General features: G+C 49.4%; 1 protein-coding gene across 2 annotated transcripts; it reads right to left on the bottom strand.

Moving 5' to 3' along the window:
* Positions 1-296: 296 nt before the first annotated feature.
* KRT18 (keratin 18) lies at positions 297-4,118 on the bottom strand. 2 transcript variants are annotated; one of them, XM_032348323.1, is made up of 8 exons: positions 3,910-4,118; positions 3,596-3,846; positions 2,750-2,832; positions 2,281-2,437; positions 1,549-1,713; positions 1,317-1,442; positions 775-998; positions 297-476 (listed from the first exon to the last, which is right to left on the bottom strand). In XM_032348323.1, exons 1-8 carry the CDS (start codon positions 4,022-4,024, stop codon positions 356-358), a joined length of 1,242 nt encoding a protein of 413 aa, XP_032204214.1. In that variant the 5' UTR covers positions 4,025-4,118; the 3' UTR covers positions 297-355. The 2 variants fall into 2 exon arrangements, with proteins under 2 accessions (XP_032204214.1, XP_032204213.1); XM_032348322.1 differs by having other exon boundaries at positions 3,596-4,118.
* Positions 4,119-15,253: the final 11,135 nt, after the last annotated feature.

Raw genomic sequence — 15,253 nt, 5'->3', positions numbered from 1 at the left:
ACTATTTGACAGTGGTTGGAGTACGTGGGAAATATTTAATTTTATTTCCTTCTTTCTTTTTAGATTTTGTGCATGTTACTTATCCCTTTTTTAATTTGAAAAGACAAATTCTCATCAACAGTACCCTCCTCTTTCTGAGAAGGTGAGTTCTCAGAAGAGAACACAGACCTTTCCTCTGGCCGAACTCCCCTCCCCCTAATATGACACCCCCTATATGATTTCTACCTGATCAGAGGGAGGACTCATGGGTCAGAGCATCTATATACAGCATGAAAACAGTCAAGGGAGACACGAAGTGACCTTCGAACTTTTTATTGGCCTCCTGCTCCCCAAAGTATACCCTGCTTCTGCTCCCTCAACGCCTCAGAACTTTGGTGTCATTGGTCTCAGACACGACCTTGCCGTCCACAATCTTGCGGGTAGTGGTTTTCTGGATGGTTTGCATGGAGCTGCTGCTGTCCAGGGCGTCACTGAGACTGTTAACAGAAGACCAAGCCCCAGTTATAAATAGCTGGTCAGAATAGCAGGGAGTCGAGGGAAGGGGAGGAAAAAAAACCGTATGGTTGGGGCAAGACTCGGTCGCTTCTCCTACCTAGAGGGGGGAGCCCCTGCAACTGTTACTCCCTTGGGAGATGCAGGAGCCTGAACAGAGCTCCCGCCCAGTGCTCAGTGGATACAGATGAACAGGCACAAGGTGGGGCTTACCAAAGATGCTTTTGTGGAGAAGTGTATCTCCACTCCAGCTTGTGAGGGTGGGAGAAGGGCCCCACTTACTTGAAGTCCTCCCCATCTTCCAGCAGGCGACGGTAGGTAGCGATCTCAGCCTCCAGCTTGACCTTGACATTCAACAGGGCTTCGTACTCCTGGGCCTGGCGCTGCCCCTCTGCCCGGGTCTGGGACAGTTCAGACTCCAGGTGCAGCAGGACCCCGTTGAGCTGCTCCATCTGCATGGCGTAGCGGGTTTCGACCTCCCTGAGGCTGTTCTCTAAGCTGGCCTTCTGTGGTGGGGGCACAGGGAGGAGGATCAGGTGAGCCTCAAGATGGAGTGGAGGCAGAGCCTCTGTGAGTTTCAGCAGAGCAGTCCAAATCCTGGGATGGCTCATCCCTTCACTCTTGGAAACTTCTTGGAATACTTAGGGTATGCCAGATACTAGGGTTGTGGGTAGGAGCAGCGGAAAGTGCGAAGAGAAACCACGCTTTCGGAGCACGTGACTTAGGATGGAAGGGGTGGGATTTGGGCCGAGACAGGATTGGGTCTGAGGCCGACAGAGGTCAGGGCCAAGAGCAGTAGGAGCAGGTGAAGTGAGGGCTCTCACCAGGTTTCTCATCGAATCCAGGTTGATCTCCAAGGACTGGGCGGTACGTCTCAGCTCCGTGAGGGTCATCTCAGCCTCTCCTATCTCTGAGGTCTGTGTGGTGATCACTGTGGTGCTTTCCTCAATCTGCAGGGTAGGTAGAGTCCTCAGGACCTTTCTTCTCTTTCAGCCTCCCCACCACCACCTCGGGCCTCTGTGCCTCGCCTGGCTCCCATCCCTTCCCCTCGTGCACCTGCTGGGACCAGTATTTGTCCAGCTCCTCTTGGTTCTTCCGAGCCAGCTCATCATACTGGGCCCGGATGTCTGCCATGATCTTGCTGAGGTCCTGAGACTTGGGGGCATCCAACTCCACGGTCAACCCGGAGTTGGCAATTTGGTTCTGTAGACCCTTTACTTCCTGAAGGAGAGAAGATCAGAGTGAGGGGAGACTCAGGGTCAGAGCTCTGACAAGGTTCTTCCTCGCAGGAAGTCTGGGGATCAGCCGGAGAGAGCAACGGAGGAGACTCTTGGTTTTGTACTCTGGGCAATGCCAGTTCTGAGTTTTCTACTCCAGGTGAATAAAATGCCACCCACCCCCTGCCCCAATCTACCACCCAGAGGTGGTTTCTCTCTCCTCACTTGGCTCTGACCCTCCGTCTATCCGTGCTCCACAAACTTGCTCCTTGTGCGTTCTTCCAGGAAGCCCAGCCAGATCCCCCCACTCTCACTCCTCTGTCAGCCCTTACACGAGGGGCTGGCTGCTTCTATCTTTTGTCCTCTCCTCACACTCTCACCCATGTCCTCTTGACCTCATCATGCTGCATTTCAGGTGACCCACTGAATAGGGCAGCAGTCTGGTTAGGAAGAGCCCCGGCTTGTAGTTCTAACGGTCCCTGCAAGTTGCAGGTGGCCTGTCCTGTCTGTCCCCCCCCCCCCAACTTGTTTGGCCTCCTAGTCCCTGGCCTGACCAGTGGCCCCTGCTTGCCTCCTCATGGTTCTTCTTCATAAAGAGCAACTCCTCCTTGAGAGCCTCAATCTCTGTCTCCAGCTGCAGCCTAGTGACATTGGTGTCATCGATGACCTTGCGGAGCCCGTGGATGTCACTCTCCACGGACTGGCGCATGGCCAGTTCCGTCTCATACCTGTGGGAGTAGAAGTAATCAGAGGGGCCTCATCTCTGATCTGGAACCTTCTCAGCCCATGCCGCCTAAGAGCGCCCCCAGGGCCACAGCAAACCAGCACCCAGAGTCAGGATCAGGTGGTAATTTTCTGAGCACCGTTCTCAGTACTTGGGGGACAATATTCTTAAACTGGGTAATATCAATGAATAAGTTGTTGCAGCCTAACTCTTATCTGCCCAGCTCTGACCACAGCTGAAGATCTCACTGTGAGCCCCCACCTGAGCGACCCAGCCAGGAACAGAGCAGTCGGCTCCCTAGCGCTCCCAGGCTTACTTGACTCTGAAGTCATCAGCAGCAAGACGGGCATTGTCAATCTGCAGAACGATGCGGGCATTGTCCACAGAACTTGCAAAAATCTGGGGGATTGCAGGCAGAAGGCTCCATGAACGGGAAATCAATGGTGGAGGACATTGAGTGTGGGAAGGTGCTATGTGTATGAGTGAAAACTTCCAAGCCCCCACAATAGCTAGAGGTTACTGTCCTTGTCCGCCTATCCCCTACCACCTGTGCCCTCTCACACCGTTCCCTCCTTTCCTGGAGTCCCAAATTCCAGAGTTCCCACCGGTCTCCCACTGCCCTTTTTGGGGGGCCTCTGCTGGCCCGCCTGCCCTGAAGTAAGCCAGTTCTCTCCTGGCATTTCTTTTTCCTAGTGCACCTGCTCACCTCCCCCGGTTCCCCCTATTGGCCCCTCCCACAGGTAGGCCTCCTGTTTACTTTCAGATGACTCAGCCTTAGCCACATCCGCTTAACCCTCCAATTGTCCTGCTTCGGCCAGAAGCCAGAGTGTCCAGGTCCTCTTTATGTGGCCTTGTCACACCTCCTCTCATGCAGACTTCCTCTGCAAAACCTGCCCCCTCCCCTTTCCGCCATCTCCCAGGAAAGGGCCCTTCTATGCCCAACCACCGCCCTAAGGGGTTCCTATGGCCAGGGGTATGCATGGAAATGCAGGCCGCGCCAACCCCCTCCCTGTGGAATAGGGGGCGCGGTGGAGATAGAAAAGGGGAAGGAGTCAGGGCACCGAACCCTATCAAAATTCCTGTCTTTGGGGGAGGGGGAGGAAGAGGCAGGGAGTGGGTAACTGGAAGGTCAAACAAGGCTGGGGGTCCGGGGGCCCCTTACCTGAGACCTCAGCTCCTCGATGGTCTTGAAGTAATGCCCCCAGTCTCTGACCTGGGGTCCCTTCTTATCCAGGTGTTCCCGGATTCTCACCTCCAGTCTCTGATTATCTGCCTCCAGGCTCCTCACCCTCTCCAGGTAGGAGGCCAGGCGGTCATTCAGGTCTTGCATGGTCTCCTTCTCGCCCTGCATGCCCCCTATGCCGGCCAGACCCCTGGCCATCCCGGCGGCCAACCCCGTGGCCAGGCCCCCGGACCCCCAACCGCCCCGGAAGCTGGTGGAGCGGGATACGGAGATCCGGGAGCCTGAGCCTCCCGCGCCTGCATAGACGCTGGCCGCGCTGCTGACAGGCCGGACCCGGTGGCTGGGCGACTGCATGGAGCCCAGGGACCGATAGTTGGAAGAGAAGGTGGAGTGGGTGGTGAAGCTCATGCTGTTCGGAGAGTAAGATGAGAGGCCAGGACTCGGGCTCGGGCCAGGAAGCGTGCCGGGTCCGCGACTGAAGTTTTATCGCCGAGGGAAGGGGTGGGGACCTGCCCGGGCAGGCCCCGCCCCCGCCACCGAGTCCCCGCGTTCGCAGAAGGTTGGGCCACAGGTGGACCGCGGCGGGAATCCGCGGTCTGTTCCCGCACTTCCCCAGCGTCCCTTCCCCAGCACCCCCAGCACCTTCCTGCCAAGGCCACCCTCGACCCCCCAGAAAGGGGGAGAATAACCTGGACCGATCAGGGCGGCAGGTGGAGTTGGCCCTTGATGTGTAGTTTCGGGGCAGGAAATGACGTTGTTATGCCCCCCTTCCCCAGGTAGAGGAGGTCCTGGCAGGTTGGAATTTGGGGGTTTGGGGAGGTGAGTGAGTGAATTCGGGTGTGAATCTCTGTAATTATCCTCAAGGGGCAGCCCAAATTCCCACCTGGGGAGAGGATCTTGGGGGCAATCCTGGAGCCCCAGGAGTCCCGGGGAAGAAAAGTTTGGGGTCGGAGAAGAGTAGCTCAACCCTAATCTCGAATCTGCTGGCTTACACACCCAACCCCACCACACTTGGTTGCCAGACATACCCACGTTCCCGTGTTCACTAGCACACACTCACGCCCGCATCATACAGTTGTGTATTGTCAAATACTCACAGATTCATGCACCCAGTAGGTTCAGACCCCAGAAAACAAAGCGATTCTCTGAGCCCCCTCCCTCCTGTGCTTCTCCCCTCCACTGATTCTCCCCTGGAAGCCTGCCCTCAGGGGAACCCTTTGTGATTTCAACAGAGGATACTCTTTCCTTCCAAACACCTGCGTGTCAGCCTCACCTACACCCGAGGGGGAAACACATACTTTCTGAGCACTTTACAGTTCAACAGCTACTTGTCGGTCACCGACTGTGTGTCAGACCCTGCTTGAGTTGTGGTGGGGAAGAACAGCAGTGACTAACACAGGCTGAAATCCCTTACGCAGACTACCACGACGACGTGTCCCACACGGTGCAGAGTCTAAGACAATAGCCAAGGCTGCCTAGAAACATTCCAGCCGAGACTCAGCCCTTCTGGCCGGCCCTGGCCCCATCCTTACTAGGATTTTTTCTGGAGGTCCCCGCTTTCCCCTGCGTCCCTTCCTTCCCCTGCATCCTCTTGGCAGGCTCTCTGGATCTCAAGCCGGTCCCCAGGGAGCTCCCTCCTCCAGGAAGCTCACATCAGGATGTTGGTAGAAAGGATGGAAGTAAAAAAAAGGTCCCATCGCTTCCTGAGCCTCTGAGGCTGCTGGTCACCCCCAGCTGAATGAACTGGGGGAATCCTGAGGGACGGGGCCTTCCAGTCTGTCACCATGAGCGGCTTGTTTGTCCAGCAGGGCCTGACTTTAGACACTTGTCTGTGCTCTTTGTTCCAGAGTGGACCTATTGATTCTTATCGAGCTGCCAGCTGAACCAGAGAGATGGGGGCAGGCATGAGAGCAGGCCTGGGAGAGGAAGGGATAGAGAGCTGGTCCAGTGGACCCGCCAGAGGGGAGGTACAGCTCAGATGGAGGACTTGGCCCCGGATTCACTCAGGCCTGCTGCCTTCTGCTGGGGGAAGCCTCCTGAGCTCCATGGGGGCTGGCTAGGAGTGGATCAGGGCCTGCTGGAGCCAAAAGGCAAACACATGCAAAACAGCAGACAAATAAGTCCCTGCTCAGTTTGCATGGCAGGTTTCAGGGAGATAGAGGTACCCAACACATCAAAGTGGTTCCTCCTGCTCTCATCTGTTGTTCCCCTTGCTGGGTTCCAGAATTGTCATGTGGTGTGGAATTGCACAATAAGATACGTGGATTACACATGCCATGTGCTTATTGCCTTTGCTCTTTTTGTTAAGCCTCAAGTCAGCCAATTTGGGTTCTTGGCTAGCTGTGTGAACTTGGGGAAGTCACTTCACTCCAAACTTCAGTCTCTTTCCCTGTAAAGAGAGAATAGTAAAGCCTATCCAGTCTGTTTCCTTGGGTGAATGGTGGATGTGAGTGTTATCACTCTTTCATGGAACAAATACTAATTACTGACTGCAGAGTAAGTCTTTAACACATCCAGGAGAGTAGAGGTTGGGGGATCCATTTAATTGTAAAGATGGTTCAATGATAAGAGGTCTAAGTCGCTTTAGACCTCTGGGGGACTTTAAATTCCATCAGGGATCAGGCCCAGATCCCAGGATTCTTAACCAAACCCCTTCCCAGATGCTTCTCTGATCCCTACCCCATTTCAACTGCTCAGGACCTTCTGAGGCCTGTGGAGGCTCAGTCTAGGGCCGGAGGGGGAGAGCTGCCAGCTGGTTCTTATCTCCCATAGCTGATGTCAATGGCCACATTCCTGACCTCTTGCAGCATCGGGCAAATACCAACCTCAGCCTTCTAGCACCGGCCTGCCCTTTTCCACCATATCCAGACTGCTCTGTGATTCAGGGCCTTTTCACTCTGTGGGAGAGCCTGGGGAGAGCTGGGGAGGGGGGTGTGAGGGAGGAGTTTTGGGCCACAGATCACCAGCACTGGGGGGCACTGGGGCTCTAGAGTCCGGGGAGGGGGTAGCAAGGGGGAAGGAGGAATAGGTGTCTAAGAGATGGGTCCTGGGAGATGTGGAGCAGGAGTTGGCCTGGTGAGATTAAAGACAGAAAGCTTTAAGAGTACAGACACCCAGCAGAGGGGGTTCCTGAGAGAGGGGAAATGTTCCCTGCCCCCACTCAGACCCCACAGTCTGGTGTCCTGCTGAGGGGGAGTGGGGAACCTGAGAGGCAGCTTTAACTCCTGAGTCAACTCAGAGATGACCCTGATAAGGAGGTCAGCCCTTTCCTCCTCTTCCCCACGTTCTCTGTCTGAGGGTTGGAGCTGACAGCCCAGGGGAAACTAGATGGTGGGGGTTAGGGATGAGGGAGGGTCACGGGGCCCTGCAGTCCTTTAGTTTTTGCTTCATCATTTAGGCTGGAAATTTCCTGCTGGGCGCTGAGGAAGGAGGTGTTCAGAACAGTGGTGGGCTCCTTGCTTGGCAGAGAGCCAGTTTCACCTTCTGCCTGCCATACACTCCCTCTCTCTGACAAATAAATAAAATCTTAAAATGAAAAAAAAAAAAAAAAAAAAGAATAGCAACTGAGGTGTGAGGGTGGGGGGTCTAGCGCCCAAACAGGGAGGGGATGATGTCCATCATCTTCTGGAAGGATTGAAAGGTGGTTCAGAAAGGACTTCCCACAGGTGTGAGTGTGTGTTGGAGGAAAGGAGAGGACCCTGTGGTGGGGAAGGTGGAGGCAGTTAAGGTGAGCGAGAGTGAGCGTGTCCTGGGAGGCTCCCCTCAACTCCCTTCACTGCCTAGAGGGCCCAGAGCTGCTGAGGTAGGGAGTTAGGGGGCGGAGCTGTGGAGGACCCTGGAGAAAGGAGTGTGGGGCAGAGTGGGACACCTCTGTCCCAGCCCTGCATCTGGCATGTAAGGGGATCTCCGTAAAAGATTTTAATTAAGCGATTAATGAAAAGGGGGAGCCAGGAGAGGCTAGGGTACTGGCAAGTGTGGCTAGATAGGCTGTGGATGCAGGCAGGATTGGGGGGCTGCCGCTGGGGTAGGTGCAGCACTGCAACTCGGTATCTCAAGACTTTGGGAGTTTTCTGGAGAAGTCTTTATCCCATTTGAAGGCCCTGGCACTGCCTGTCCAGTGTGGGGTCAGGGATGGTTTCTGAAGGCCCAGGCCGGTCCCTTTTTCCCAGGGCTGCGAAGGTCAAAGAATGCTCGGGTGCTTGTCTAGCATTGCTTCGGTTGGGTTTGTACCCAAGGGGTTATTCCCTTTGGAAAAGGAAGGGAAGATCAGCACTGAGCAGCATGTGGTTGCCCAGAAAACTTAAAGGCTAAAGCTCAGAGAGGATTCCAGACCATCTGGCCCTTCTCCAGAGCCCCGTTAGCTCCCGAGGCCCCCCTACAACCTTATTTGGTGAAGTCAGCTCTCAGCCACCAGGGATGTCCTCTCCTGTTCTTATGAGCTCTTCCCCTTCTGACCCTGGTGCTCCTGGTCTCTCCTCAGGTGCAACCCTGATACCTCGATGCCATCCCTTAGCCTACTACCTCTTTCCAGTCTACTGAGAAGTGGGTGGGCGAAGGGGATGAACATGACCCTTGGTGTCAAAAGACCTGGGTTGAAGGTCCTACTGCTGGCTGGGGGATCTTGGGCAAATGTACCTGTCTTCGTGTCCTTGGTAATAAAAATAATAGCTATGTCTCCTCCAAGAGCTTTCACAAGGATCCACTGAAATACTCTGTGGGACAAGCTTTGACAGCTGAGAAGCCAGTGGATTTCCTTTCTTGTCTGGTTTGTCCTGTAAGGGCCTTTTCAGCCAGAGCAGCCCCACCTGGGTTGAACTGCCATTTTGCTATAAAGCTTAAATTGACCTTGCCGCCCCCCCACGCCGGGGGAACTTATTTAAAAGCAAGCAAGTCTGGGAAACCGGTCCCAGGTGACAAAGTACAAAAACAAGGGTGGGTCAGGCCAGGTGGAGGTATTCAATCAGTGGGCATGCATACAGTCTCCTAGCTATCAAGAAGTATGGGCCCCTGCCCTTTAGGAACCTTTTGGCGCCAATCCTAACCAAGGTGTGATAGGCTAAATCAAATGTCTACTAGGGTAAATTGTAATTCAATTGGTTACCTAGCATCACTGTGGAGTTTCCTGTGTGTGTTACAATCTCATTGGCCACCTTTGTGGGGCTAGGCCCAACCACATGGCCTTTGCTCTATAAAAGTTAGTCTGGAAAGCAGGGAGGGGTCGTCCTCTCTGTAGGGGCGGCCCCAATCGGTCTGTTTGATGGTCGGTCTGATTCCTGATGCTTGGCGCGAAATAAAGCTTTGCTTGACCTTCGCTTTGTATCAGTCTTGCTCCTTTAATTATGGACCCATTATTGGGGCACCCAATTTTGGGGGACCCAACAGTCCCATCTACTCCTCTTCCTCCCAGGCCCCTTACTTTGTCCTCACTGCTCTCTAGTCTTATACTCCCTGCTTATCACTCTTTCCTTTCAGTCTGGGCACAAGGCAGGGACCACTATGACTATGAGTCTACGGAAAAGGAGGTAAAATGGAAAAGCCAAGTGGATGAGAACTTGTCTCAAAACCATCCTGTTGGGGCGCCTGGGTGGCTCAGTGGGTTAAGCTGCTGCCTTCGGCTCAGATCATGATCTCAGGGTCCTGGGATCAAGCTCTGCATTGGACTCTCTGCTCAGCAGGGAGCCTGCTTTTCTCTCTCATTCTGCCTGCCTCTCTGCCTACTTGTGATCTCTCTCTGTTGAATAAATAAATAAAATCTTAAAAAAAAAAACCAACAGAAAAAAATCATCCTGTCAGTGGCCATGTCTCTATTGGTCTCTCTCACTTTGACTTTGGACTTGGCAGTTCTACTAGCAGCATCTGGGGGAACTATCCTGTGAGCAGCTAGAAAAGCAAGGCTACAGCTTGGGAGAGGCAGGGGCTAGGAGCTGCAACTCACAAGGCTAATGCTAGTCCTCAGGGCCTTTGCATAGACTGGAAAAAGTCAGCCTCATCCTTGTCTCCTTGGCCTTTGCACTGAGCAACCTGCATAGCCAGATGTGGGGGCCCTGTCTGGAGCACCCACCTAAAAGATTTGGGGGAAAACCCATAGATGAGATGGCCTATGGAAAAGGATCAGAGCAAAGAAGCGGGCAAAGAGCTAAGGCAAGAAGAGGAGGAAGAGACAGAAGGAAAAGAGAGGAGAAGGGGGAGGAGGTCCAGACTCTTGCCAGTTCCTAGGAAGACAGAGGTCATGAAAGCCAAGGAGAAGGAGTTTCAAGGAGGAGCTGTCCAGGGGGCAGATACAGAGTGATCAGGAAGGCTGAGGACAAGAGCACTTCCAGATAGTGATGGAGATGGAGGGCAGGTGGTGAAGGGCTGGGGAGTGAGTGAGTGGTTACTGACGAAGTGGAGGCATAGGGTAAACTTCTGGGGAAGGAAAGGAGAAAAGGGTATGATGTGCTGTGAGGGGTAAGGAGGTTGCTGGAAGGCTTGCTGAGGACGGTACAGTTTAGAAGGCTGGTCAATGATTAAACCAGTGGCAACAATAAAGGGGCTGGTGTGATGCCAGGCCAAGTCCAGGGAACAATGCAAGCACATAGCATCTGCTTCGAAATCAGCAGCAGGACTAACCTAGCGTGAGGTCCTGTGGGAAGGAACATTTGATCTGAAAGCTGAGAGGTAATATAGGATGAGTAGGTGGCACAGCTGGGACTCGACACATGTCGCCCCTACATACTCTTGCCTCTCAGCCAGCGCGAAGAGGGGACAGAGGCAGAGGGTACTGTGACACATGCGGTGGGATACAAGGTCTACCCTGCAAGGCAGGAAAGGACGTGTAAAAAGTTTGAGGTCCTGGAGAGGTTACGCAGAGTTTACACAGTGCAGCCCTGTGATGAGACTGCGTACACAAGAAACAATCTCTACCCTGGGGATCTCTCACTGAGAGACAGAGGGAAGGGACAGGGGAAACTCAGGGGGGAAGAAATCTAAGCTTAAAACTTTGCCAGAATGCCAGACCACTGGGCAGGGCTGAGTGGAGAAGCAAAGGCATCCAGGAGAGCTCCCTGGAGGAAGAGGAGCCCAGGGGGCTGGGAGCCGGCAAGATGGATGGAAGCAGCCATCTAGAAAGCAAGGGAGAATGAGATGTGGCTTGTGAGAGAGGGCGTATTGGAGTTTGGGTCAGAGCAGGTGGTGGCACTGAGGGTAGCTGAAGGTGCTGAAATTCATGGAGTTAAGGATCTCAAGGAAAAGAGAGGGTGGGAAGAGAGCATAGATTTTGGAATCAGACAGACTTGGTTTGTGTCCTAGCTTTGCTGTTTGTCTCTGAGTGACCTCGATCCTGTGCGGTGCCCAAGTTAGTGAGCTTCTTGGAGCTTTGGTTTCCTCATCGGTTGCTGCAGGAAACGAACTGCAGCTGATAATGGAGCCCGGAGCATACCAGGTGTTTTTCACGGGTTCTCCCCTGCCTCCTTCACCTCGGCTCTCCATCAGCAGGGAGGTTCAAGCCTCTAGTTTGGTTCAGCTCCACTGTGAGCTGGGAATACAAAGATAAACACAAATAAATAATAACAATCAAGGAGATCATTATTAGTGGGGACAGATATCTGAAGAAACAAAATACAGTGTGAGAGGTGCTATGAAAAGTTCTAAAGTACATTGGGGGGAGAGAGTGCTTCATCCATTTACCAACCGATTGTAGGGCACCTGCTAGATGCAGACATGCTCCAGTCTCTGGGGGCACCGGGAGGAAAAGCCAGAGTAGCTTGCTGCTCTCATGGCGTTCATAGTCTCGCAGTTGAAGGACTGGGGACACGGAGGAGGGAATGCTTGGACAGCTTCAGAAAATGAGTAAGAACTTGCTATGGAGATGAGGGGGTCAACGAGAGGGCTTTCCAGATCAAACAGGGTCTAACGCAGTCCTTTCCTCTGAATTTCAGGTCTGTGTCACCTGCTGGTCATGGTATAGTATCCCCTCTTGGAGCCTTCAAAGTAATCTTAAACCTGTCAGATCTGTGATGCCTGGCTGGCTCAGTCAGTTCAGCATGCAACTCTTGATCTCGGGGTTGTGAGTTTGAACCCCACATTGGGCATAGAGATTGCTTAAAAACAAAATAAATCTGAAAACACCACAAAGTTATCAGATCTTAGGCTGAACCTGCGATCTTCCTGCATCAATTTTTTTTTTTTTTTGTTCTCTAAAACTCTTTTTTTTTTTTTTTGAATGCATCAATTTTTTTTCCCGTGATTTTTAACAATTCAGATTTTTAAAAAAGATTTTATTTATTTATTTGACAGAATGAGAGAGAGCACAAGCAGGCAGAGTGCCAGGCTAAGGGAGAGAGAGAAGCAGGCTCCCCGCCGAGCAAGGAGCCTGATGTGGGACTCGATCCCAGAACTCCAGGATCACAATCTGAGCCAAAGGCCATGGCTTAACCGACTGAGCCCCAGGTGCCCCAGATTTTTTTTTTTTTTAGGTATAATTTGCATATGGTAACATTCACCTTTTTTAAGGGATGGAATTCTTTGCGTTTTGACAAAGGAATACAGTTGTTTGTTCCTTTTTACTGCTGTATAGTGTTTCACCCTATAGAGGTACCATAATTTGTTTATCCATACACTAGTACCTGGATATTTAACCTGTTTTCAGTTTTTAGAATGAATTATGAATAAAGCTGTTGTAACCATTGATGTAGATAGGTCTCCGTGTTGATATACATTTTCATTTCTCTTGGATGAAATACCGAGGAATGGAACTAGAAGGTTGTATAAGTATGTGTTTAACTTTGTAAGAAAAGGCCAAAGTATTTTCTAAAGTAGTTGTATCATTTTGTGTTCCCACCGTGATGTTTTAGAGTTCAGTGGCTTTGGATCCTGTACACATTCTGTATTGTCTGTCCTTATTTTAAACAACTTTTTGTAATGTTAGCTTTTCTGGTGATTGCTCAGTGGTATTTCATTGTGGCTTTAATTTGTGATTCCTAATTATTGATGATGTTGGGCCTCTGCTCCTGGATTTCTGTTGCTATCTCTTTCTCTTCTTTGATGAAGTATCTATTCAAATCTTTACCCATTTTTACCCATTCTGTTTTATTATTATTAAAATTTGAGAGTTTCCTATAGGTCTGGATTTACATTCTTCATCATATATGTGATTTACAACTATTTTCTCTTGGTCTATGGTTGCCTTTCCATTTTCTTGACCTTGCCTTTTGAAGAGAAGCTATTAATTTTGAAGAAGTCCAATTTATTAAGTTTCTATTTTATAAATCATGGTTTGATGCTGTATTTGAGAAGTCTTTGCCTATCTTAAAGTCACAAGGATCTTTCCTATTTTTTTTCCTAGAAGTTTTATGGTTTTACGTTTTACATTTTGGCTTGTGATTCATTAGAGTTAATGTGTTTGGCAGATACTTTCTCCCAATCTGTGGCCTATCTTAGCATTTTCTTAAAATAATGTTATTAGAACAGTTGAAGTTTTGGGGTGCCTGGGTGGCTCAGTGGCTTAAAGCCTCTGCCTTCGGCTCAGGTCATGATCTCGGGGTCCTGGGATGGAGCCCTACATTGGGCTCTCTGCTCAGCAGGGAGTCTGCTTCCTCCTCTCTCTATGCCTGCCTCTCTGCCTACTTGTGATCTCTGTCTGTCAAATAAATAAATAAAAATCTTAAAAAAAAGAGAACAGTTGAAGTTTTAATTTTGATAAAATTCCATTATCAATTTTTCTTGTAAGGTGTGTGTTTTTTGTGTTCAATCTAGGATATCTTTACCTAACCCAAGATCACTAAGACTTTTTCTTATATTTCCTTCTAGAAGTTGTACAGTTTTAGATTTTATGTTTTGAGTTGATTCTTGCCTAGGACGGGTTGAAGTTCGTTTCCCCCCACCCCCACGAGGATGCCTAAATTGTTCTAGCAGTATTTGTTGAAAAGACTATCCTTTCTCCAGTGACTTACCTTGGCACCATTGTGTGAATCTCTTTCTGGGCTCTCTTATGTTCTATTGATATATATATCTGTCCTGAGGCTGATACCTCATTGTCTCAATTACTGTAACTTTATGGCAATTCTTGAGACTAGTTGGTATGAATCCAAATTTCTTCTTCTTTTTCAAAATTGTTTTAGCTACTCTAGGCCCTTTGCCTTTTTGTATAAATTTTTAGAATTTTGTCAATTTTTATTTAAAAGTGTACTGAGATTTTGATTAGGACTGCATTAAATTACAGATCAATTCAGAGAGAGAATTAGCATTATAACAGTATCAAGTCTTCCAATCCATGAACTTGGTATATCTCTCCATTCATATAGATCTCCTTTCATTTCTCTTATTAATGTATTGTGGTTTTCAGCACAAAAATCTTGCACATATTTTATTTGATTAGAAGATATTTTATGTTTTAAATCTGATTATAAATGATTTTGTGTTTTCAATTTAAATTTCCGATCGCTCATTGTTAGTATATAGAAATATAACTGATTTTTAAATGTTGATCATTTATCCTGCAAACTTGCTAAATTCTTTTATTAGTTCTAGTGACTTTTTGTATATTCTTTAGGATTTTCTACATAAACTATTATTTCATTTGTAGATAGACAGTTTTATTTCTTCTTTTGTGATCTCTATGACTTTTATTTATTTTTCTTGACTCATTCCACTCACTAACACCTCCAGTATGATGCTGAATAGAAGTGGTGAGAGATAATATCTGGAACAGATAATATATGGAAACGTTCTGCTCATCCAGGACCTTTGCACATGCAATGCACTATATCTAGATCATTCTTTTTCCTTACTGCAGCCTTTTCTACTAAGTTATACCTCATATGGAACTAGAGGGCATTATGCTTAGTGAAATAAGTCAATTGGAGACAGACAACTATCGTATGATCTCCCTGATATGAGGAAGTGGAGATGCAATGTAGGATTGGGAGGGAGACAAACCATAAAAGACTCAATCTCAAAAAACAGACTGAGGGTTGCTGGGGGGAGGGGGGATGGGAGAGCATGGTGGGGATATGGACATTGGGGAGGGTATGTGCTATGATGAGTGCTGTGAAATGCGTAAACCTGGCAATTCACAGACCTGTACCCCTGGGGATAAAAATACATTATATGTTTATTTAAAAAATTAATTAATTAATTAAAAAAAGTTATACTTCATAGTTCAGTTCAAGTACTGTTCCTTAATTCTTTCAAATTTAAGTCATGTTCTTTTGTGATATACTCTTATAGGATCGTGTTTCTTTTATTAATATAATTTATAGGGGCGCTTGGGTGGCTCAGTGGGTTAAAGCCTCTGCCTTTGGCTCAGGTCATGATCCCGGGGTCCTGGGATCAAGCCCTGCATCGGGCTCTCTGCTCCGCAAGGAGCCTGCTTCCTCCTCCCTCTCTGCCTGCCTCTCTGCCTAGTTGTGATTTCTCTCTGTCAAATAAATAAAATATTTTTAAAAATTTATAATAATTTATAGCAGTCTACATTTACTGCTTTATTAGATTATGTTTATTGCTTTATTATATTTACTGTATTTACTGAGATTATTAGGTTGCTATCTTTCTAACTAGATTGTAAGCTTGGGAGCCATGTCTGTTTGGCTCATCATTGGGTTTTTAGTGCCTGCACTTATTGGGCGATCAATATATATTTCTTAAATATATGGGGAACCA

This window comes from Mustela erminea, chromosome 6 (genome assembly GCF_009829155.1).
Source record: "Mustela erminea isolate mMusErm1 chromosome 6, mMusErm1.Pri, whole genome shotgun sequence".
Lineage (NCBI taxonomy): Eukaryota > Metazoa > Chordata > Mammalia > Carnivora > Mustelidae > Mustela > Mustela erminea.
This window is presented reverse-complemented; position numbering and strand designations above follow the sequence as displayed.

Coding starts and splice junctions, on each gene's coding strand:
- KRT18 (XM_032348322.1), bottom strand. CDS start 4,024: ATGAGCTTCACCACCCACTCCACCTTCTCTTCCAACTATCGGTCCCTG. Junction 1,714..2,280: donor TGAAGAAGAACCATGAGGAG/GCAAGCAGGGGC, acceptor TCTCTCCTTCAG/GAAGTAAAGGGTCTACAGAA. Junction 1,443..1,548: donor ACAAATACTGGTCCCAGCAG/GTGCACGAGGGG, acceptor CCTACCCTGCAG/ATTGAGGAAAGCACCACAGT.